This window comes from Anas platyrhynchos, chromosome 16 (assembly GCF_047663525.1).
Source record: "Anas platyrhynchos isolate ZD024472 breed Pekin duck chromosome 16, IASCAAS_PekinDuck_T2T, whole genome shotgun sequence".
NCBI lineage: Eukaryota > Metazoa > Chordata > Aves > Anseriformes > Anatidae > Anas > Anas platyrhynchos.
Window position 1 is genome coordinate 10694350 of NC_092602.1, and position 26241 is coordinate 10720590.

General features: G+C 36.1%; 1 protein-coding gene across 6 annotated transcripts in view; it reads right to left on the reverse strand.

The window, feature by feature from the left end:
- Positions 1-2865: 2865 nt before the first annotated feature.
- Positions 2866-26241, reverse strand: part of TXNRD2 (thioredoxin reductase 2) — a 34714-nt gene continuing 11338 nt past the window's right edge. For 2 of the 6 annotated variants that reach the window (XM_027469843.3, XM_072024641.1), the window contains exons 11-17: positions 24180-24354; positions 17389-17525; positions 11982-12077; positions 11682-11774; positions 10779-10850; positions 8838-8935; positions 3698-6573 (exon numbers count right to left, since the gene is read on the reverse strand). In XM_027469843.3, the coding sequence (XP_027325644.2) occupies positions 6450-6573; positions 8838-8935; positions 10779-10850; positions 11682-11774; positions 11982-12077; positions 17389-17525; positions 24180-24354 (795 nt within the window). In that variant the 3' untranslated portion in view covers positions 3698-6449. The other 4 variants (XM_072024640.1, XR_011803829.1, XR_011803830.1 and 1 more) reach the window with 4 other exon arrangements.

The following is a 26241-nucleotide window of genomic DNA, read 5'->3' on the forward strand; positions in this document are numbered from 1 at the left end:
ATTACATCTCTCTAAGGAAAATCCCTGTGTTTCCTGATATTTTCAGCTGTGTTTGTACAATTTGCCTTCATGTGAAAATTAATGCACTTCCTCTTCATCCTTTGAGACACAAAAAGGAAGATTATCAGGATTTAATAAAAATGCCAAAGCACAATCCTTTGTCCCTGTTGAACAAAAGTGTTTAAATAAAGATTCCTGAGCATCGCTAATTGTGCTAGAAACTCTAAGGCATCATGTAAGACAGCTCAACCTCCTGCATAAAGTCAAAAGCCACAACATAGCTTGTTGCTCTGACACTATGTGAATAGAATATTGTTTGGTTGCATTCAGTTCTGACTGTTTTGTTAGAAGTACACAGCATAATAAAATATCTGAGTATTGCCTCACAGGAACACTGCAAAGAAAATAAAGTATTAATGTATTTTCTTTATTATTTTTAAAGCGTAAAGCCTAAAAGCTGTCTTTTCTTTTTTCAGTTTTCTTCCCCTTGGTATTTTAGAAAATGTTAGTTATTTCCTTATTTTACTATATTATTTATTTAATACTCTAAAAAACATAGAATAAACAAGTATCTATAGTCCTTTTGCCTTAGATTTGTTACCACCTATATAATTCAAAATCCTAACAGAGCCTTGGGAAAAAGAAGTCTCCTTGTGAAAGATTTAAGAGGAATCTTGTTGTTCTTCTGTTTTCTGCCAAAACAAGGAAGAACAAGTCTGATTCCCATGTTGCTTAAAGGTGAGGGAAAGAAGGACAGAAAAAAAATCCACACAACACTTTCTGGTCTTTGTATATGCTGAAGGAAAATGGGAGAGGAAACACAGAGCGGGTGAGTATTCATCTTTCATGAAGCACAGAGGGTTTCCTTAAATTGTTTTAATGCATTAGACATACCCCATCACAAACTGCCTAGATTTTTGCCTGGAAAAATTCTCCCCCGCCCCCTCCTTGGAGATGCTGGTTCTGACAGGCTGCAACTCCCAATACCTCTACCTAGCTAACAATGCAAAGCACCTTGTTCAAACAAGACTGGTCTCCATTTCACACAACACCCCCAGGTAATATCCACTTTTCTCTTCGTACTATATCTTTCTGACTGATGCAATCAGATTCTGGAAATGTGCCTTATTAGTTTATATTCCAGCTTCTAAGGGATGATGTTAATTTTCCATAGTAGGACCAGCAGATTTTAAATGTGCTAGATCTTGTCTATAAGAAACAACAAGGAAATGGCACACAGTACTCAGATGCCATGCTTAGAAATGGACTTTAGTGAACAGCACTGCTTTCAAAGATACGGGTAAAATCTTCCTAACTCCAGTAGTGCTTGAAACAAGGTATTTTTTTAATCACTTGACAAATTAAAAACACCTGCATTTTCCTTCTTAAATGAAAACTTTTGTTTAATTTCTGTACCTATCCACCATCCTATTTGCTTTCTTCCTAGACCAGTGGTTTAGTACTGAGCTTACATGCTGCGATAGCCTAAGAGTTCCATTATATCCTTTAAAGATTGCATCGTTTTCTTTTGTTTCCCACAGCAAATAGAATCCCATTCATGTCCCAAACAGAACGTCAGCAGTTGGAATGGTGTTTTGTTAAGGTGCATATTAGATTAAAGACTGAAATCAGATGCAGTGTTGCCAAAGCCTTTGTAATATACATGTTTTTCATGGCAAGATGATTGACAAGAATTGCAGTAAGGTGCTGAAGGGGATATTTCACCTGGCCCATCAAAATTCAATGTAGAGGATTAGAACTAAGAAGAGCTGACAATATTGACTTTGAGTGCCACAACGGAAACATAATTAGATCTCTGACATGCAGTGGACAGAAACATTCCATTTCTTAAAAATCAGATAGGGTAATTACACCAAATCTGTTGCATGCTGCCCCTGCAAGCAAACAAACAAACAAAAATACCGCAAACCAAAAAAGGTCTGCTCTTCTTTTTTCTCCTCTGCCAGTAAAATTCAGGTTTGGCACTAGAATAAATGTATGCAAACCTAGCCTTTCTGCTGGAATAACATCAGGAAAACTTTGGGCATAAAATAAAAAAAACTCTTAAAAGAGAGCTCACATCTGAAAGAATGAAAAAGTCAATGAATTTTATACAAGTTTACTTATTGCAAAACAAACTGTCTGCACTATGCTTATTAAAGGCATATTTCACTGCCTAATCATAGATGTCTATTGTATCTTTTATGTTTTGAATCATAATTGTAGCCTGTTCCCCAACTGTAATAATGAAGTACATTTTGGCATATGCTTATATTGATTCCCCTTTAACAAAGCACTTAAGACACATGCTTGCATCCCATTGGAATTAACGGCTAACATTAACTTTTAGTACATTGATTTCACTGGAATTTAGACAAATGGCAATTTAGATGGGCACAGAGTTGCCTACTTTGTTGGATAATCATGATCCTCTGAAAAGAAGCCTTCCAACTTGAAACTGTACAATAATTAACTGTTTTGGTTAGAAATGCACTTGTTTGTTAGCATGGTTATTCTGGTAACAACATAAATCCATACTGCAACATGTCTGCTGTACTGAAACTTTTCTAGCTCCTGATCTGGAATTATCTGAACTGCAGAAATGTTTTCTGATAGGTATAGTGGCATGCAGTAGTATATGCATAAATGGGAAAATGCAAAACTTAATTGTAGAGAACAAGCTATCATTACGTGTAAGTAATGTGGTATGTTCAATTCCCAATCTTATAAATTCATGAAGATCACTGTCTATATACTTGTCTGTTATTCTTGTTTGCTGCAAGATTAAAACAGTATATGAAAATACAGAGAAAAAAAAAAATCAAGAACAATGCTTACCTTATTCCCTTTTAAGTCACTGTTCCTAGCTATCCTAAATAGTTAGAACCTGTAGCGAAATATTCCAGGAAATTAGAACAGAGTAAAAATGTAGAAGTAAAAATAACTTTAAATGCAGTTAAGTCCATATTCCTTCTCAGTATCAAATCCAGGGAAGCCACTAAAATAACGTTAAACTAGCTGTTTTCAGAAGCTTAGCATCTCCCAACTTGATGGGAACTTCTGATCAAAGTAACTGAATGTAAAGAAAAAAACCCTGAGGTTAATTCAAACAATGCAGCCCCCTTCTTTTCTGACAGAATCTCAGAGTTTTTAAACTTATATTGCTAGCATTTCTTCATTCATTTTCCAGTGTTTTTATCTATTAATACCCACAGCTATTATTTGGCTTTGCTGTAACGTATTTTTTCCACTACGTTTTCTAGTTTAAAACCCAAACAGCTAAATGTATAATAGCGCAGCCCTGCACAACACTGACTGCACTGCATTTCAAGGGAGTTTCCGAGTTACATCTTGATGAGTCTTCACAAAGCACATCAACGCACATGGACTGTGAACATACCTGCTAGACCTCATTAGTTGGAATAAACAGAATATTTGAAAACATATCTACTGTGTCCAGAGGTGCTCTTAATTTAAATTTAAAATAGTTTAGGTCACCCAGCCCAGAATAATGGCAATTCAGTTTACACGTCAGAGACAAAGAGGTATCAACATTTCCTTATAAACAGGTTTGAGTCTGTCAACTACTGCTAGCTTCCTTAACATATACTTCAACCACAAGGAACAGCATTAAGATCAAAAAAGAAATCTTTTACAAGCTGAAACCATATGTGCAAAATTAACCAAATACAAGCACTTACTAAAAAATACAATGTTTATTAATTTGTTAATTCACATCACAATAAATATCAGGATAATACATATGAGGGACCCAGCAATGCTCAGACTTGTCTGCACCATGGTGTGGTTTGACAAACAAGACTTCATCAGCTGGCATCCTGAGAAAAAGCCCGACTAGAATTATTTTTAACTTTCACATGTAATAATAATTTGTGGCATACATCAGCCATTCCAATTGACATTAGTCAGGCTTTTAAAAACAATTCTTAAGGACCATCCCTGGAGAGTTCCTCAAAGAATCCTTCAGGAAAAAAAGCACAAAGCACGCTAAGTAGTCATTTTTCTATCTTACTGTTGATTCTGATATTAGGGTTCTGTAGGTGTGAATGTACATTTAATTTTACTTCAGGTGACAACATTTTCCACTAAATGAGGAAGAGAACTAGGCTGCAGTTCAAGATACAGGATCAATTTTCATGCAATCAACATAACAATTCTAAAACCAAGAGAGTTCCTGTTATTTCAAAGATGCTGAGAGGCCTTAGTTTCAAACACCAAATATATTGAGGGCACATTTCCTTGAAATCTCTTTAACTAGTTGTCTCAAATTATTTTCAACTTTATGATGAATGAAATTAACTCATCTTTCCACTGATATGTCTGTGGGGGCTGATAAAGTCTCCTGCATTAGTAGGACTGGGAAGAGAAGCCACTTTAACATGACTGACCACTAATTTTCATTCAGGGGTGCAAAAGGATCTGTAATAAGTAATCAGGAGGAAAAATATCTTGCACACATCACATTAGAGTTTAGTCAGATGTGGGATGTTTCTCAACACAAAATCTCTTTAGTCGGAGATGCTCGGTATCTCAATGTTGCAAAATATCATAAAATTGGTTTATATTTTATAATTTATATTTTTAAATATTTTCAAAAATCTAATTTCCTGCTAACATTTTTACAGCTTGGAAAACCTATTAATTTTTGTTTGTTTGTTTCTAGCAGGGTTTTCATACCATTTTCTCTAAAGGCAATATTTAGGTAGTATTGTGATTATACTTCCACTCAAAGAAATTTTTTTTCCTATTACAAGCTTATTGATGATTTCACAGACAAAAAATTGCAACAGCAGACCTGACAGGGAACGCCACTTGCAGTCAAATTGCATCAGCCCTTCCTTTCTCATGGATCAGAAATTTCAGGAAACTCCGAAGAGAAAACATTTAGTATTTCTTTTGTTGCTGTTAAAGTCAGAACAAATCCTCAAAAACAGTATTCTAGTGAAAAAAGAGCGTGATAAATGCTATTACTGCATATTTTAGAATGTCCGATCAATTTTTGTGCAATAGTTTCTCTGACAGGTACAATTTTAACAGTAAAGAACTATTTCACACTTGAAATAAATCAATCATTTGTCCATGCTGCCATCTGTAGCAGCAAAATAGTCAATGAAAAAATAGTAAAAGATATGCATGATCAGACTGCTCTTCCAAAACGTGTAGCAAGCAGAACATAGGACAGCTATGAAAACATCAAATTACACATGCAAAAACACTGATATAAATTAATTGCTAGAAGTATACATTCTGATCTCTCCCTTTCCCATGTGTACAATTCTACTATGCAAGAAACTGACTATACATATCAACATGATGGCAACTGCAACTTAGATTGAAATTTAATGAAGTTTGTTTTGTTTTTTGGCTTTGTCACACTACCTATTTAACAGGCTTCTGCAGAACAAGTTTCATTATCAGATTTGTTTTTTCCTTGCCACAAATTAGCCAGCATCTCCCCCTTGTGGATAGCAGGAAAATAATCAGAAACTTGCATTAAGAAGCTTGCAATAGATTAATGCTTTCTTACTCTGGCCAATACTCTGAAAAAAGTTTGCAGATAATTATTTTCCATGCGTGTTCTGAGCAGGGCCATTTCTGTTTGAGTTCACTGTTTAATATAGTTCCCTTCAGTAACATATGCTTTTATCTAAATCCACTTAAAAGCAGAATCCAGCTCATAGTTAGAAAGCATTAAAAACAAAACCAATGAAAATACACCTCTTCATCGGCCAGACTTACACATTCTAAAAGAAGCAACAAATGCTACATGAGCTGGATTATTAGTGGCTTTGATTCTACTTTTCAACATTGCTTAATATACAGTGTTTAAGCAGTAATTTGTGAGGTATTATACTACATTTTGAAGGTTAAAAAAAGAGATGATTGCTTACCTATTGCTGCATACACTGGGAACTCGTTTCTGCTAGTGAGCAAAAAGATTTGATGTTCAATATTAGGATCAGTAATTAACTATCCAAGTACTTAGGAGAAAGGACCATCAACAAAATTCTAAGGGAAGCCCTGTCTGATGCCTGGCATCTGAGCGAGAAAATTCTGTTGGCAGTCAGCCATGCCAACACAAACTCAGACAACAACTGTTTAAATTTAAGGCCTCAAGATGTTAATGATTTCTGATATACTTTTATACATAAAGCTGTGATTATTCCCAAGCTCCTAACAAGAGAAGAGCTATATGCACTTTGGAAGAGAGATTTGTCACAGCACGACTGCATTGACTTTAAAACTCTGCTGGTGTGAAGACAATTTCTTTGTCTGTGAGTAAAATCTGTCTACAGGAAGAATGAGAAAGATTTCTGTAACTCAAGCCATTGGGTTTCATTGAGTCATCTGTTTCAACTCAAGTGTCCATTTTCTTTTCAGATACACTTTGTGCTTTTTTTCCTTCTTTCCAGGGATGGTATTTAACCTCAGCACCCTGTGACTGTTGCATCCAAGCCAGAACGTTTTGTAATATGCAACTTGGTAATTTCTTCAGCACAGGTAGGGTGAATGCCAACTGTCTTCATTAGTTGAGGATAGGTAGCACCACATCTACCAAAAAGAAAAAAAAAAAGACCCACAAAGTCATACACTGTTCACCTGAAGCAGGTGGAATGTCCTAAAACATCAAGCTAATCCCACTCATGTTGATTTTATCAGGTAGAAGAGTTGCATTTATTCTTCAGTGTTGTTTACTATTTCTTAGGCACTCACACAACACAATTTAAATGCACTACACTGTTCGGCACAGAAGAATTGTCCTAAGAGTTGAGACAGAGAGAATTAAGCAATTTATCCCAAGTAGGAACTGAGCCTATGGCAAAAACATATGACAAAACTGCAGCCTTCAGCTTTTCTTGTACATAGATGTGTTTCAACAACTCCAGATGGAAAAACATACATACACATCCACGCATACACAGGAAGAACATCTTAAATTAGGACTGCAGGCAACAATCTGATGAAGGAAGTAATACCAGAATATTCTTCTATGATTGTTAACAAAGTCTATTGCTTACACTTAAATTATCAATGCTATAGGCAGGAGGAAAAATTCCATCATCTGAGAGAAAAAAAAAAAAAAGCTGAGCTAAAAATCCCACTAGCCTAATTCCTTTCCTTGTCCAATAACATTCTTAGATTTGATGACTTTCCTTTGAGCTGCTATTCCTGGCAGGTCATGCTGTAAGAATAGCTGAAATGGACTTAAATGTGAAAATTATTTCAAGCTCTCTATGGAATAACGTACTCTGTCTGTACAAAATACAGGGAAAACAGTCACAGAAGTCTGTCCCACATATATCCAAAAAAGCACCAACAAGCAAAAACCACTGCTGAGCATAGATGTTACCAGAATGCTAAGAGGAGTGTGAAGATGAAAAATCACCTTTGGAGAGACAGAAGTGAGACCTAATATTTGAAAATGGAGAACAGCAGCTTTTACAGTGGGTGTTCCACATTGAAAACTTTGGATTTGTGAAATACAATAGAAACCAATACAAGAATCTGACCTGCTGAAAACCTCTTACTGTGGCTAAAGCTTTAATTTCCCTCAGGCAAGGCAGAAAAGCACTCCAGTTTCATACGCTTCCTTTTCACTGGTTATTTTGGATAAAACTTCAAAACAATGACATCCTAAAAAATGTAGTTCTAAAATCTATACCACTGGCAATTAATGGACTACAAACACATGTTGAAAATGTGTATGCAGGGTACACTGCAATCAATGATTTCCAAGATATTGCTCACATGATAGTTGCGGTCCTGCCTTCTTAATCCTTTCTGCTTTTCATTTATGCTAGTCACTCACAAGAATGACTAGCATAAATGCAAGACTAAAGTAGCAAGACTAAAACTGCAATAAAATAGTGATGGTATTTAGGACAATGAGCTAGTACCACAATTGGAAGGGCATTTCTTGAAACCCAGATTATTGTCTTTAAAGATGAGTTTAAAAAACTATAATGTAAATATACAAATCAACATTTCTGAAGATGTAGACCAACAGTAAGAAGGGAAATGAAAAACAAACAAGTCTAGCACACAAGAGAGAGAGCAAAAAAGCTCCATTTAACGAGAGAGGACGAGGAGTCATTCTTACTCCTTCAAAATGAAAATAAAGATGTACAAGTGAGGAAAAGTGCACTCCTACATTTAAATCTGAGTAAACTCAGGAACCAGATCAAATCACAAAAGTTCAGCTACTTGGGTAAATTTCTTATTGGAATTATCAGACAGTTCCAGACAAAGGTACCTCCCTCTCCATCATCCTACAGATATTGCTTCTTACCTTATTACATACTGGTTGGTTTATACACAGAAGCTTAAAATTCATGCAACTCCTTGCTGAGCTTTTAAGAAGCAAATTGTGCACATTTAAAGATGAGATTAAAAAAAGGAAATGATTGGCAGGTGTAAGAAAGCTTTTTATGGAAAACACAAATACCCTTTTTAAGGGACTTGCAAAACTATGCAGCAATTTCCTATCCTGTGCATAGGATGTAAAAGCAGCTACACTTCAAGAAAACTAACATTAGTTTGTTAATGCACAATTATATTTTTTGCTGTAACGATACCAAGCCAACAATGTATTTTCATCAGTTGTTCCTTAACTATATCCAGTATTACAATAACTAAATCCAGTATATCTTAATGAAGAACCGCAGTATTTTAGTAGAAATATGTGCAATACTACATAAAGTAACAAAAAGCAAGGATTCTTTATAGTGTTGCCAAAACTAGGCAGCTATCTTTTATAATCTTACAATAACTTAAAAAGCAGGCTTTAGAAGCTAGAGACATTCTTTTGTACTTACTTGATTCCAAGAGCAAATCCTTGAATAACTTCGCCTGCATTTGGTCCAATGAAATGAAGGCCAAGGATTCGTTGCTCCCTCTCTCGTAAGCACACCATCTGAAAACAATACATTACATAGAAATCTTTTCTTAGAACATCTAAAGATAAGGCACGAAGTTGAATTAAATGAAACTGAAGTGCCCCAAGATCCTAGTTCAGCTGTTGATTCCCAGTGTGCCAAGAACTTATGCACTTGCTTAAATCTTAGTGACTTCAATAGATCTTATGCTTGTCCCTGAGCACTTTCCTGAATCAAAGCTTTATTAGCATATTTCTTTCAGACTTCAGGGAGCCACTGACAACAACAATTTGTGGTATATTGAATACTTCTCTGTTTGTCATTTGTATGAAAATTTCAAAATACCTTCATTAGTTTGATTGCTACGCTACAGACATCTTGACACTGAAGGACAACCTTTAGTGTCTGAGCTTTTGCAGGTACATGTATTCTTAGCAGCTAATCAGCAGTATTTCCAAAGACTGCTACCAATTATAAGATATTTTGTGTCTTTGTAATTCCTTACACTTACGGAAGCCTGCTTGGCAAGACGCTTTTACCACATCAGCCACATAACCTAAACAACAGTCAAGTCTTGGAAGCAAGCAAAGATGAAGGTAACTAAGCATCTGTGAAGGCCTGAGTCAGTGCACACAACTTTTATCAGAGAACTTACTAAAAAAAATAAGAATTGTTCCTTTAGGGACATCATGTTTATCGTTACGAGAATAAAATCAGTCTACCCCTATACCATCCCATCAAACATTACATCATCACTAATCTGTTTAGTTGTGCTACTCAGTAAAGACTTGGATTTCTTCATTAAGAATCCCAGTAACAGCAGCAATTCTGACATGGTAGTTTAAATATAGAAGAAGTTTTAAAGAAAAAACCCTCTTGCACTACAGTGTTAAATTTTAAGTTCAACATTTGTGTGTTTGGGGAGTTTAACAAGAAACATATTCAATGCCTCCCAACAACTATTATGTCATTACTATTTTGTCCTCAAATATTCACCTTCATTGACACAATTCAAAGGGAATAGCTAAAAGAACTAGCATCACCTTGGCTGCAATGGTGCTTGGGATAATTAAGGCAAAGCTGCTAAGCTACTTGCAAAAGTCAGATGTGACAAAATACTATTAGAAAAACTGTTTACAGCTATTAATAATGGATATTCCTTACTTAACGCACTCATAATACCATAATCATTTGTGATGGACATACAGCAGTTATAACATTTATTCCAGCAAGATAGCTCCCTAGTATTTAGGAGAAAAGAATGAAGAATAAAACTATGATATATTCTACCAATCAGATATATTCACCTTATTTAAGATCCTCTATTATGGGCAAGTGTATCAGAGAACTTTTGAAGAGGGAAGAAATTGGACTGCTCTAGAAGACATGCTTCAAGTCCAATACTTTGGTCTAAACCAGGTGGTTTTTATTTTCATAACTAAGACAGGGAACAGTTATGCTAGTTTTGTTAGCCTTGTGCTTCTTTTATTTTAAATGGTAGTATACTTTCACAAGAGATGGCCTCAAATATTACCAGAGCTAGTTAAGAATTTCACTGGGAGAAGCAGAGATTGATCTCTATGGAAGTTAGAATATTTGTTTGGACCTTAACAGCAGCCCATAGATGGTATCAATCAGTAGAACGTCACCTCTGAAAAATGCTAATACCTATAAAGCACTTTCAAGATGCAATGGAATAAGTACTGAATATTAAATATTTGTAGTTACGCTAGAGAAACAGGCTATCATTAAAAAAGATCTCAACCATTTCAGAAAGGTGTTTTTTTTTTTTTTTTTTTTGCTAGACAGTCTTCCTCAAAGCTGGCTGTACCACGTGTATTGTTTTAAGTTAAAAGCAAGTTAAAAGTCCACAACACTCACTTTCATATAGCATTGAGTTGCATCTCTTTCAGCCACTGTAAACTCTAAAGGTTTATAAAATGCATGGTACACCTGGTAAGGGAAACAATACCATTTGTATTAGAATGTACTAATACATTAAAAAAATGCTGTTTTATATTATAACCATTACGATTACTACATATTTGATAATGTTATAGAAAAAAACATTAATTCACGTTCATTATTTTAAACAAAAAAACAGGTAACAATTCTGGAACACTCAAGTATAAATGTGAAGTATTTTTCAAAAGCATTAAAATCAGAACTAATAACAAGCTGGAGTACTGCACTTTGTATTTCCATAAATTACTGCATCATATACTGACATTCTTTTTGATGAGTGAATAAAGATAACACAAAATATCTTTTCAAGTGTGATTTGTTTGAATTTTGTCTTATTACACAGTGATTATAAATTTCTTCACCACATGTACCTTACTCTTATCCTCATATCAGAAGATTGGGTGTGAATATACAGCATATCACGTTTCTTCATCAAAATGCAATGCACACGCACCATATCAAGATATTTCAGCCACAAAGATAACACTGAACAACTTGTGAGAATGTTTCTGGGGACATCCATAAAACTTAGACTAAAGAACCTGACCAGCAATTCTGACAATTAAAAGGAACATAACTGTTATTTAATGATGCTGTGCAATATCGTTTATCGAAATGGCAGCTAGTTTAAAACCATCAGACAACCAATAATTTTAAGCCCACTAGGTAATAGTTTGCATTGTGACATACTGCAATATTTTTAAAGTCCTGAGCTCTTCTGAAGACACCAACTCCCTAGCTGCAAACACAGCATTTGGAGGACTTATTTTTTCATAGTGCAACTCCGACACAAGCTATAAATTAAAAATATTTTCATACCTCAATATTATCTGATCCATAACACTGCACGGCCTTTTCTTCTGACAGCCCAACACAACCATATTCTAAGGGAGTGAAAACTGTAGTAGGTACCTGTTCATCAGGAAACAAAGTGTTACTGTGAACCATATGAAGCAGCTGCAGGGGAGAATTTTGCATGACTGAGAAGAGCAGCTCTGTCACACACATCTGTTTCGGCTGTCAAAACTAGATTCCAGATGGAAAAAAATACAATTTCTTTAAATATTCTTTTAAGGAAAAAAAAAAAGATTTGTTTTTATTATTGAAAAAAGAACTCACATTGTCATAGTCCATCAATTCTGAAGACTGGCCAAAAAGACGCTGAGCCAGCAGTTTTCCTGCAGCTATTGCTGTGGGTGTCAATTCAGGACGGCCCTGAGAAAAGAGCACAAAGCTTTGTTTCATCTAAAAGAGAAGTATCATCCAAGGATTTCTCCTGGGACAGCAGGCAGAGGAAGGCCAAATCTTTGGAATTCCAGCTTAGCAGCCAGTGCTCCAAATGGAGAAGGCACTAATAATTTCTGTCCAAACATGCTTACAATCAACATATAAAAACTTCACATCTGATGTCACTCCCTGAAAAGCAGAGGTTGTTAACATGTTAACCATCCATCTCACCCTCTCTTTCCATAGTAAGCCCTCAGTAAGCTTACCAGCTGGTCTTTTTAAAGCAGGAAGAAAAACAAACTAGTATAAGGAACAGCGTTTTAAAATCTACCAGAACTTTTTTTTTAAAAAGTTGCCTGATGCATTTTTACAGAACACAGAGTCAACAGGTGCAAACTTTGCTATTTGTAGACATGGGCTCTCTATGGACCTTTGGACTCATGGACCTTTTCCCTGGATTGGGAAAAAGGAATGCTATTTTGCCCACACTGCAACCTATAGTTTGAATTGGTCCTAATCTCAGACTCTGGCATTAGAGGGAGGCATGAAAAGGATGCTGTTGGCAAATGCTAACGTCCTGCAAATGAAAAATGACATAACAGCAGAATATGGCCAGGACATGCTTCAATTCAAGCCACAAGTCCTGACTACTTTTTACATCCAAACAGGTCAAGCAATGTGCCAGAATCCTAATTTCTAGTGCTGACACAATGCCACTGGAGCATCAGAACTCCAATGCTAGTTTTAAAGAAGCTGGAAGTTTTTGCAGACTGAAGAATGGCATCTTCAAAGCATTTTTTTTTTTGAAGCCTGCGGAATAATAGTCCATTTAAGTTGATAAGCCAGAGAAAACTTCATGAATCTAGTCAAAAAGAGTTATTTAAGAGTTTATCTAAGTCTGTATCATCAAGATGCCTGTCTGCAATTAGGAAAGGGGTCACAAGTCTAGAAGGAAAGATATGGAGACATAAGAAAGCTATAACTGAAAAACAACACCTTTGTGGGACAATGAGAAATGCTTTGTAAAGACTGTGAAATTTTGCTTCATACAGGTCCTATCTAGATCCAACACTTGCCACATTTATGCAAAGCTCCACTTTGGAGCTGGTCATTCAGTAAGCCCTCAAAAACAGTCTTCAGCAGAAAACAAAGTAAGGATTTCCCACCACATACATTGAAGTTTTTCAAGTGTTTCTTCATTAACCTGACTGTTCTGAGCATTTACTGGAAACCATTCTTCTTTCCCAGCTTCTCTTTTCTGTATATTCCCTTTAATTAGTTCTGTACATGGTGTTAGCTACCATTTACTACGTTATACATACTCTATCAATTATCTGCATATTAAAACACATTTGCGTTTTTATCTATACTAATAACGCCTTATGCTGAAACTTTCTTTCCAAAAATAAACCGAAACATTACGTCTAACCTGTTAACAGACACAACTATTCTGTTTACAAAGACAAACCTATTTTTCCCCACTGCTCATGACAAATTACAAAACTGTAAGTCTATGCCTTTTTCCCATAAGATATATCAAGTCATGGTTTTTCAAAACCAGCATTTTGACTTTCAAGTCTGTAAATGTCATTTAGCAGATGAGATTTGCCATTTGTTTTTTCTTGCACACATTTGCCTGAAACATGGCTGCCAATCATTTCTGTAGCAGGAAATACAGATGTTGTTTTGGCATTCCAGAAATGAATAGAAGATTGGAACTAGAGATAAAATTGTGAAAGCACTGCTATGCATTCCATAAAACCCAACTAATTACAAAAACATCCATGCAGATAAAGTCTAATTTCTCATAAACAATGGCTTAAAGACCTTCTCTGGTAAATATTTGAAAAGAACATTCACTTTGCAGTCATGTGTAGAACTACCCTCATTATTATTATGGATACAAATAGTTCATAAGTATCCTCCAATGCATTATACATTTAAACGAGATGGCTCCTAAGAGAGTTTAAAAAGCTTTGAAGTACTGTGTATTTGTTCTAACACGACTCTTTCTTGGTCTTATTTCTATTCAAAGAAACATACGGTACATTCCACCTTCTCTACACATCTTTGTTACAATACCCTTTGAAATATGACAGATGTATACACATACATATGATAAACCTCCTTCTAAGAGAACTTCTTTATGCTGTGTGCCATGCTTTTCAACATTAATACCACTAGAGGAAGGGTTTTAATAGACAGAGCTTATATTATCACTGAAAAAAAAAAAATCACATTAAAATTCCAGCCTGGTCATCCTCATCCTGATTACAGAAAATGAAAATTCTTAAATACAGTTTTACCTGTCAGTTGAAAATATCTTTTTGCCAAAGCCTGAGAATCTTTTTTTGAGGGTAGACAGATTGACCAACCTCTGGGAGGTTGTATTTTTTTCCCCTTCCCTTTCTCCAGATGAACAGCTTGCATAACATTAGGATTTAATTTTTCATACAAGGGTGCAATAAGACACCCATGCACACATAGTTTCCCATTTGTGCCAGATGGGTATGATTCCCAAATGAAAACACTCATTCTAACCATATCATGAAACTCCCCTTTCCCTTCTTTCACTACTCCCCTTCCAGCCAGGGCACTGAATTAATAAAAATAAAAAAATAAAAAAATAGCTATTCAGTAAAAATTTCGCATCTATTCAGTGTGGCCTAGTAAAGGAGGAAGGAGGAGAGGTTGAGAACTACTTGCAAATGTATAAGCAATAGCACTTTATGGCAGCAAAGAAAATCTGGCAGGTAGAGAGAAGACCAATGAGAGATCCTAACAGGGACACAAGAGACAAAAACCCTAATTTTATAAATAATATTAGGGATCACTGATGCTCATTCACATGGAACAAAATTCCCTTTCCTGCCCCTTGAGTGGTCTCACCCAGACAATATTACATGCCAAGTTCTACAGCTTTGTGGTTCTGAAAGAATACACACAGAAGAATCAAGTGTATCCAGCTGAGATGTACACCAACACCAACAATGGGAACTTTGTTCCACTGCTGATTCCCATGCCAATAAAATTTATTATCTAAATCTATTCTGCTTTTAAAAGAGACAAAATTCATTTGGATATTCAAACAAAATAACTGCATTGCTTAACAAGTGGAATTACATAGCTCATATTGTAATGGAGTCAGACAAGATAGTTCCTTCTATCTTTAAACTCTATAAATGTGCAAGTACTACATTGTGATTCCCTTAATTCCCTATATTTAGCCCATATGGAGACAAAAGCTTATGAGAATATGTCTACAGAGCACTGATTTAACTGTCCAGTTTTCCCAACTGTACATAGTAGAAAAGCGTGTTGCTTTTCTTAACACACTTAGAAGTGCATATTACACAACTCGGGTTCAGAAATCTGCACTACCAAGAACAAAAACAGGAAAAGGAAATCCAGGTTTTAACAACAAAATGAAAATGACAAATAAATGTAGACCTGACTTTCTAGATGCAGAATAGGAAAGATGAGAGCATCCTGCCTCCAACTTTACATTTCTTATTTAACTAAATCCTCAAAAGGCAGAATACCAAAAGCACCCAAACGGAAATGACCTGCCCAAAATAACACCGCAGATTGGCAGCAAAGTGAGCAACAGAACTGAAGACCTTGCCAGCATTGCCTCTAACAACTGCCAATTGGATTAAATTAAAAAGAATAGTTTGGAAAGCCAAAAGCCTAACCAAGGCATATATCAGGGATGAGCAGGTCACTGAGAAGAAAGTGGACTTCAGGAAATATCCCAGAGCATGAAGTGACAAACACAGAGGGAACCTCTATGTGGAGAGAAGAAAGGAGAACTGAACGTAACCCCAAAGCTCTCTCTGAGTGACTGCATAATACAGAGAAATTGTGGAGAGCAAAGAATAAAAGGAGAAATAGCTGAACAGGAAAGAGTTTTCACACAGTCTAAAAGGAAATGGCAAGTCATTCACATGAAGATGGAGACAGACAGGAAGAAACACATATCTACAAAGAGGGAAAGAGGTCAGGAATCACCAATAAATTTATGAGATTTAAGTGTCTCTGACTGTTCCAGCATCCAGTCAGGGATCTGCAGGCTATTCAAAGACATGTAACCTGTTACATCTCTTCAAAAACTCAAGAATGCTTGGGGTGGGGGGGGAGAATGTTATGTGTGGCAGAATGTGAAATCTTTAAAAGATCTCAAAGATCTCTCAAATCATACTATGTATGTGGTTTGGGTATCACCACAGTATTTAGATTTACCAGACTTCTATAAAGATGACCACACTATATATAAAAAGCAACTTTAATAGGAAGGGATGTGCTCATTTCCATTAAGTTAAGTGACAGATAAGAGATCTTGTGATGCCCACAATAATATTCTATAGTATTGCACAATTTCTTTGGGAACAGCAAGCAGCTGATGAAAACATCCTCCTTGTACCTGGTACAGTTCACAATCCAGCCATACATCATATTATAACATTGTCAAAGATGTCCAACTCAAGTGTAGAAATTCTGAGTTCACCTGTAAACTGAAAATATAGGGATTGAAAGAATTTGAGTGCACTTTGATCAGGGGAAAATATTCTTATTACAGATAACTGTACATCAACAAGAGTGCTAGACTAAGGTCACAAAATTCTGGTTTTGCACCTGTAACAAGTAGTAAATTGTTCTGCTTAAGTTAATAAGTTAAGTTTTTTACAAAACAAAGGAACAAAAACAAAACAAAACAAAAAAACAACACCACCACCGCTTATGTTTACTTGGCATAAACATTCACAAGTCATGTGAATCATCTGACAGAAGTCAACGCCTTTGCCTTTGAAGCAATGGCTTTTTCTTGTTCTAGAGGCATATACTTTTGTCCAGACCATTTTATGTCAGGAAGGAGAAATGCTATCGTATGATTAATCTCAGTAGAATTGTTGTGGTCATTCCCCAAAAGTGTATTCAACATCAGAAGGTAAGAACTACTTTCACTCAGCATTAAGGCAGCATGAAGTCATACACCTGAAGTGATAAAAACTTCATTAGAAAGATAATTGAAGTGATAAAGACATTATTATGAGCCTCTGACCAATGATGCATTCCCTGATAAACATCAGTAATAATCTCTAATGCTGATATTTCACAAGATCCATGTGAAGGAAATTACTGACCCAGGTGGCGGGCATAAATACTACAGCTGTACAAAATGAAAAAGAGCAAAACACTAAGATATATGCTAGAGCATGACGACATCTGGGGACTAGTTATTAGTCAGGAACAAAGTTGGCTTCCTGTTATTGTAAAATAGTTTATGTAGACTCAGTACCTCTGTTATGTCTCCAACTGCGTAAATGTGAGGAACAGAAGTAGCTTCACTGGCATCCACAATGATCTTTCCAGTTTCAGAATTAGTTTTCACTCCAACTGCCTCCAAATTGAGAGCTTTGGTGTCAGGAGCCCGACCTTAAGGACGAAAGAAATTAAAGTAAAAACTATTGGAAAACTTTAGCAGTGTTAATCTAAAAAGCTGGCATCCTCCAACGCAGATTTCCAAGAGCTTTGTGCGATTTGATAGGCCAAGTACAAAGAAGACAAAATATATCTGACACAGAAAAAGCCATAAGAGTATAAAGTATGGCTACCAATTTCTTTGTGAAAGCAGATCTATTACTATTGCCTTTGCTCAGATTATTTCAGCAAAAGTTATTTTTTAAAAATATGCAGGACACCATCCACTGCAGAAAGTGCAAAAAAGCCAGACGGTTTAAAATTTATTGCACATTATAAATGTGCAATATTTTCTAAAGTACCATAAATATATATATGTAATAAAGCAACTTCATGATGAAAGTTTCTAACAAACACTAACTGAATGGCATTCAATACTAACAAATAGCCTGTTGTGCACACTTGTGGATACAAATGATTAGTGATTCCATTCAGTGTCATACATCCCTGAAGTCCTCTTTTCCTGTTATCTGATATTTAAAATCTTTTTTAGTTCCTTCAGCCCTGGTGATAAAGTTTATCAACTTTGCTCTCAAGTCCTTAATGCTGAAATATTTAATATTTAGCTCAAGCTCTGTATAACCATTCTGTAGAATTTAGAACTATATTTCAATGCATTTAAAAACCAAATTAGGCAAAGTTCTACTGAACTTGGATTTTATTAGAGCTTCCCCTTCCAAAGATTTTAAGTTATATCTTTTCCATATGACTTTTCTCTCTCTAAATTACTTTTCAACCTACACATCTTCAAAAAATATTTTCATAGTATCTTCTGCATAAAGTCTTGATGCAAGCTCTACTGAACTGTCTACAGAGTATCTATTTGATCCAGAAATTGAATCTTAAATACATATAATTTTTTAAGCGTATTTGAAGGTTAAGAAGCACAGTGAAAATATCAGATACTCATTGTTAGGGGCACACAAGATTGTATAGCAGAGATTATCTGAGTATATCCAAATGAAGGAAACTTAATAACATTGCACTCATTTTTAGAGGCTATAAATGGATATGAACATATCGACATCTACATATATATATCTCCGTCGTGTGACTCATGACTTTGTGTTTGAAGTTAATACAGAGCTATAGCAAAGCAAAACAAAAAGGGAAATGTGTTTTCATTATAAAAACAAGCTCTTTGATGTTAATGTAGGAAATTATTAAACAAAAGGAAAACCTGGCTTGTCAATACAGACCTAATTATATGTAAACATATGATTCACTGCTTTATACATCTGCCATTTAGGCAGGCCCCCCAAACAATGTCACATCTGAATGCCTCTGTAAAGACTTCTGTGTATTAATTTCATCTGGTGAAACCAACACTTCCTCTGGGAGTACTGACTGAAGCTGTCGGCACTCAGCTATCTGTCTGTCTTCCCTTCTGTTGTCCCCATGGGATGTTGATCTGCTGTTCCTTCTCTGCCCCCTGCTCCCCAGTCCTGATGCTATCAGGCAACAAAAATAATAAACCTCCAGGACCTTATCTTGGCTCGGATGTGAAACAACTTCCTACCGTTGTATTTCTTTGTGTATTGAGAGTAAAGCCTGGATATTCTGCAAATGGACAGCTAATGGGGTTTTCTAGTTTCCCCTTTTTCCTGCCAGGCAGAGCCAAGAGAACGCTTAGCACGCAATGGAAGGCACTGAAATAGGGAAAAAAAGAAAAACCCGTCAATAGAGTCATTTAAAGACTTGTGACAACAACAGCAGCTGAGTTTATCGAATCTGCAGGATAACACTTAACCTTTCAATTCCAATCTATTTTAACATGCGTACAGTTTGGTATTAATAGCTGAGAGTTACAAAAAGGTGTTGCTACTTAGTGAAATTTCTCATCTTTATTGTCTAAATATTATTTTTAAAAGCAATAATAAAACATTAGAATATAAACTGGACCTTTATTGGCCTTTAGACCCACGCTGGATCACAGCCATAAAACAAGATTAGAATTACTGATCTTGCTTCACCTCAAATTCACTAGCTTAGTTTCATGACTAGCTGAAGTGGCTTGGTAAGTTTTAAAGCCAAATTTAGGAAATTGTCAGATTTCCCAACATTCACATACACGTGTTGTAGAATCAGTTCTCACCATTTTTCAATAGTATTGGATAAAAAGAACATTTGTTTCATACGCATTAAGTCCTATTTAAAAACAAACAAACAAAAAAAAAAAACACAGTTATAGCTTATTGAGAGTTTACAGCTTATTTAGAGTTCATTGAGAGTTTACAGCTTACTCCTACAATCCACAGGGCATTTCAGAACACAAAGATACTTGAACAGTTTGTTTGAAAATGCCCACTGTCCTGAAACTCCTGAATAAGGAGCGTATGATTATTTAAGACACAAAACCAGCTTTAGCTTTCACTCAAAACAGCAAGGTATTATGCCAGACATCTAGAAGAAAGAATGATGCCAATTCAAACCTTAAAAAGGTTACCTACCTCTAGCACTTTTAACACCATATCATAATCTCAGACCTATACAATAGCCACAGAGCTGTGAAAACCACATAGAACCCGTTCTAGGGGCCTGCCCTCATTTGCTTAACTTTAAAATAGAAAACAGCTTTTAATCCGTTTTTGTAAAACCTAGCAACATGGCTTCTTGAGGGGGCTGTCAGCCAGCTTAGCGACAAGAGACTCATTAAAGCACACGTCTCGGACACAAACCAGGCCGGTTACATTGTGATGTGACATTTCCATGCTATCATCCGTGGAGTGGCTCTGGTAGTCACGCTTCCACGCACAGTAAGTTGAAGGCAGTATCAGGCTGCTGTGACCTTTAGGTACAGGACCTACAATGGTAGAGACTGAAGCAGCTGAACTGAGAAGAAACCATAGGACTAGACATAGTCAAATATCAGCAGCAATGTGTGACAGTATATTCCTGTGTACAGTAAGATTTCCCAGGGTGATAAAGGTGCAGCTGACAGCAACCCTGTAGAATTTTATAATAGGTCTCTTGCAGCTTCTTAATCACAGAAGCTGGAATGTCTGTTTGCCCCCTAGCATTTGAAAAATTCAAACTAGAGCCAACTGAGTATTTTCGCATTAGGCATGATACCACAGATGGCCACTGTCAGGATACCGCAGGGTGGCAGGATGGCTTTTCTGGCATAAAACCTAAGCCCAAGCCTTCTGCACATTTTCATTTTTACACATCACTTCATAACTTCACCAAAACTGACCTTGGTTTGACCTTAATTAAGATGTGATGTGTTCCCAGTCTTGGTGTTCTCTTTCATCTTGTTCTGGGTGCCTGACACATTCACCAGAACAATTTCAAGACCACTACCCCCCTCTTCCTTCAAATCCCTCCTGAAAACCCAAGCTGTTCACAAAAACACAGTCAACTGATTCACAAAAACACAGTCAACTGATAATGACAAATAAAGACCAACTCAGCATAAACTATATTCCAATTACAAGGCGACAGAAAGATTAACTAGGGTTTAAAAAAATGTTCAGAACCCATACCCCTGATGATGGTGAGTGTACCAGTTTTACATTTCTGAACATTTCATCCATTAATAGATTCTCACCACGCCTGCCACAATTTGAAAAAAAAAAAAAAAAAAAAAAAAACTAATAGCAGATGGAAGCTTGCAGATAGCCCTGGGCATTAGCAACCAACGTACATCTGAAGTTCCTTGCACCTGGTGACAAAAAGCCAAGGATATCTGACTTGTGTCCTACCTGAACAACAAAAAAGCAGCTCCAAATGCTGTGTAACCACCACAGGTGAGTTACATGGGTGGCTATGAGGTTTTCCTTACAGCATGAGGCAGACTTCTAACAATTGTTATTTGTTTTGTTCTCAAGGTCCCATGCAAGGCAAAGCGTGCTAGAAATACTTCCTGGAAAGAAAGCTGCAGTTCGCCTTTACATCAGTTCTCCCACAGTAAGCTTGCAGTAACCAAAGGTTTTGTGGAGGCTTAAAGGCTGGCTCTGCAGTTTCACAAACCCATCAGCCACTGCCAAGTGAAGTCATGGGTTTCAATCTCTCCTACACACTGATAGGTGAACCGAACCAGTATTCTGAAGAAATAATTATACTGGTTACATAAAATTACTTTGAATCATTTTCTGCCAATTTTTTTTTTTATTTATAACACCACCCAGGCAAACGCTAGCCATCACATACCAACTAAAACATTGCCTTATACTTCATGTTCCCAAATGTTCTCTCACGTGCAGATTAGATGCATAGCCTAGTGTTTAACTTTTCCTCAACATGAAGTGATTTTTGTAGTCACGCTGCTAAAATAAGCAGCATTTAAGAGTTATATTTGAAGTTTATGGGTGGGTTAAACAAAAACCAGAAGCAAAACATATATTCACACCCCTTTTAATGCAAACAAATTACCAGCACATTAAAAACAGCCGTTAAGCAAGGCTGACTGAATGTCATTAGAACTATACACTGGGAAAAGAAGCACTGGCTGATGTAACAGGAGTGACTACTTTCATTAGGACTGCAGAGAACATACCTCATCAAGAAAGTCCTGGACTAAAATTAATGAGGAATAGACGTGGGGAGTTCAGAACAAAGAACCAGAGCCTCAGCAAACCACACCACATTAGCACTAACCATTTTCTGAGATCAACCAAGATGTGTTATTTTTCACTGAACGGTTCAAAGGTTAAAAACTGGATGGCAAGGTTTTGTTCGCAAAGAGGAATATAAAGCCAATCCCCTTCCTACTGGGGCTGGCAGAAAGGTTCTCACATATTTCACCACGTGGGACTTTTCAAAGAAAAACTCCAAACAACATTTCTGTTTTTAATTAATCCAAACTGATTTGGTTATAAGATTTCAAGAGAACTACTATAAAAATGTACATACTTAACCCTTTCTTGATATTCAATACCAATGATCTTATTTTACTGCACTGCAAAATAAATTTGCCACACATCCAATCTGACACAGAGGGCAACATGCTTCATACCATGATGTGCAAAAACAGATACCTGTTCAACTTCACATGGAGCTAAAGGTGTGTGTGTGTGTATATATATATATATGTGTGTGTGTGTGTGTGTGTGTGTGTTGTTTGTTTTTTTTTTTTTTTTTTATAGCAAAGACAATTTATTTCAAAGGCACAGTGGCTTCCCTCTACACCTATGAATGCAAGGGAACTGAAGAAGGGTTGTTCCACTGCCCTCATTAGGGAGGCAACTCTTTTGTAAAGCTAAATTTCAGATCTGTTGCTGGCCTTCACTCTTTCTATTAACAATTTACTAGTATTCTATCCCACTTTCTCTGTCAAACTCACTCCAGAATACTTTATAAATGTCTGCATAGTTTAATTATCAGTTCAGTGATGCTCCTCTACACAGTCAGACATCAATCAGATAAATAGTAATTCAATATCTTTACTAAGGACTTTGTGAATAATCTGGACAAAGTCCAGTTACAGCATTAATATTTTGCCATCTATCACAAATTCAACTGGAAATATTATTTGTCCTTTCCTGTTCTATATTAGCTGCGTTACAGCTGCAGAACTCAATATACAGGTTTTAGTGCTCCAATACCTGAAACAAGTTCTGTACAAAGTTTGATTTCCTGCAAGTTCATCCTGCAGATCAGCAGTTGCATCTATTTATAAAGGTATCAGTCTGTACCCTTTTCTTTGGGCAAAGACCCTACATTCCATCTGTACGTGCACAAGCTTACCATTGCTTTGTAGCTCGGGTACATCAGGCATCTATCATATAAAGGTGTTTTTTTTTCTGGTGTCCTTAAGAGCAGGGGCAATACTATATAATATTAAAAGTTTATTGGTTTCATATAGAAAAAAATACACAGAAGCGTAATTCAGGTGAATTCTCAAAAAAGTAGAAGACAGAGCACTAGTAAAAGACAGAAGGACATTACATGACAGACAGAACCAAATAAAGGCCAAGAAAGAACTGTTTCAATGACCCGGTGCGTAACTGAGTACAGTCACTCAGCAAGGTAACACAGCCCTGTAATAGTAACCCACAAAAGCTTTGGATTTAAACTTTTAAGTTACATTAAAAATATATCCAAATAATTTTGTTGCCTCAAATGTTTTGATTGGTTTGAAAATCCTAGTAATTATAATAAATTCCAAATAAAATTCCAAGATGCATTCACAAAAATTAAGGAAATATCTAGTATAACTCAGGCTACAATTAGTTAACAGCGGGTGCTTTTTAACTCTACAAGCTGACTTTCTTCAATCAGTATTGTAACTGGCACATCTGCAGACAGGAAATCCTCAACACTACCCAGTTTCCCAGTCTATTATCTGAGACACCTGGTGTGGGTGTGTTGATACAGAGAAAAACAATGAATCATACCGACTGCACATCAATTAACCAGCTTTAACTGTTAATGTGTTTAATCCTTAAGGATAGAGTGCCAACTTTAACACACACACAAAAAGTCCACTAAAAAAAGACCTCCTCAAACCCCCAAACCATTCATTTTGCAGTTTCTAAATGTGGATTGTACTTATATCCATGTTTAGATTGCTAAACTTACGAAAATGGTTGGCCCCACTGAACATGAAGGAGCTTTGTTTTCAGAACAGAAAGTGTTACAAATAAACAATAAGATGATCAAGTTTACCTACTGCCCACATCACTGTGTCAAAGGAATCTGCTTCTTCTGTGCCCGAGTCAGTATTTTTCCAGGTGACGTGTAATCTGTTGCTTTCCAATTTTTCAACTTTTGTTGGGATACATTTCTTTAAAAATTTTGTGCCATAAGATTCCATGTACTCTGTTACTAAAGATGCCATTTGCTGTTGAGTAGGGGGAAAAATGTTTATACTTAGGTATGGCATTTTTAATGCAAAACTCTCATTCAGCTGTCTTTATGAAATCCAGTAAAAATATAATGCCTTTCAAACATTCCTTGTCACTTAGCTACTGTGCATTGTCAACACATGATAATACATTAAGCAACTATGGCCTGCAACTCTATTCCAAGAGGTATCTGCATCTGAATATTCAAATCATTTTCAAGAAACTGAAATAGCACTTTAATAAAATGGTTGCTTATAATTCATTTGATTCATTTATAAAAATAGAATCTAGAGCACATTTAGTTTAACATTACCATAATTCCCATTTTCTGGCAGCTTGAAAAGAATTAAACGCTTTGATAAAGTTAATGAAGAAAAATATTTCCCTTTGCTGTGACACCTGTCATTTCTCTGCTGTAACTATGAATCACTAAGGCTTCCTGAAAAGTTCTACTACCAAAAGGAAATAATGCTTTTGTCCTAAGAGCTTGTTTGAAATAATGCCACACTACAGTTGATTAGTAATGTGTTGAATTGACAGGTTTATCCAAAGATGTCATTGCTCGTGACTGCAGTAATTCAGGTCACACTTCGTCAAAGGATATATTTATTACTTAAAGGATATTATTACAAAACCACTCATGCAGAAGAGCTACGTGTAAGGTCTTGACTTACACAACTTTATTTCTGAAGTTGTTTTTAACTAATACAAAAACAACAACATGGTTATATCTCTCCAGAAACATGACAACTCACTAATCAGTTTCCATCTCAGTGTGACTACATATTGAATAAAATTATTTTTTCTATTTCTTCTTAACCTTGAAATTTCCATTGTATTATTTATATATTACAGAAGATCATGTTCTCAGAGAAAGCCCTACTGTTTTATGAAGTGCCACCCACACACTCTTAGCACTATTCCCTGCTTGCTCAAATCTCATGCTGTTCCAGGTGTAGATTTCTTCAATGATGAACGCAATTCCCAAGACACATCCTTAAATGGTGTTTTGCAAAACTGGTACACCTACCACTAGCTTTAAGGAAGAGACTTCAAAGTGGGAATAGCTGGCGTGCAACCAGGAGCTGTCACTACCTGCGTTCGTTACTTATCACTACTGCTTCTGACAGCGAAGTTCCCTCCTCAAAAACTGTACTGTTACACATTAAAATATTTTCCTACACTCCACGTATGCAAAGCAGTTCTTGAAAACAAGCCCATAGGCTCTATCACTATTTGATCAACTTTGGTCTTTAAATGTTTTGCAGTATTGCAATTTAGCATTAAAAAACACACTCCTGATCCATGCTACCAGGAACAATTAATGTGCATTCATTTCCACTCTGGAAACACTATTTTCAAGAGATTAACAAGACAGAGTCTTCATTCTTAAAGCTGAAATTTTCCAAAGTTATATAAAAAAAAAATATTAGAAAATTAAAAACACAAAGTTCAGCGCAGCAGTGAGTGAAAACCTGTAACTCTCCTAAGAACGCTACAGAAACTTTTCCTTCAAAGTAATGTTAGCATCAAGTCTCGCAGGGACAAAGATCTACAATCACCTTTAAAACACTCTCCCTACAGACTTAGGGACCATCAAGCCAACCAATAAGGCTATCTAACTGGTAGAACAAAGCCTACAAAAATCACATCCAAGTAATGCCTTTACTAAATCCAATAACTTGTCTTTAACCTAAACCTGCTATACTACCTGCTATTGCTTTTTTAAGCAGCTCTGTATTTAACAGAAATGTTTAACAACATTCTTTGTTTTTGTTGCTTTTTCTCATTGTTAACTCTATTCCCTTTTATTGTCTTTATACAGGAATGGAATTCTAGCCAAAACTGTTTTTTGTTTTGACAGCACAATCATGATCACTCAC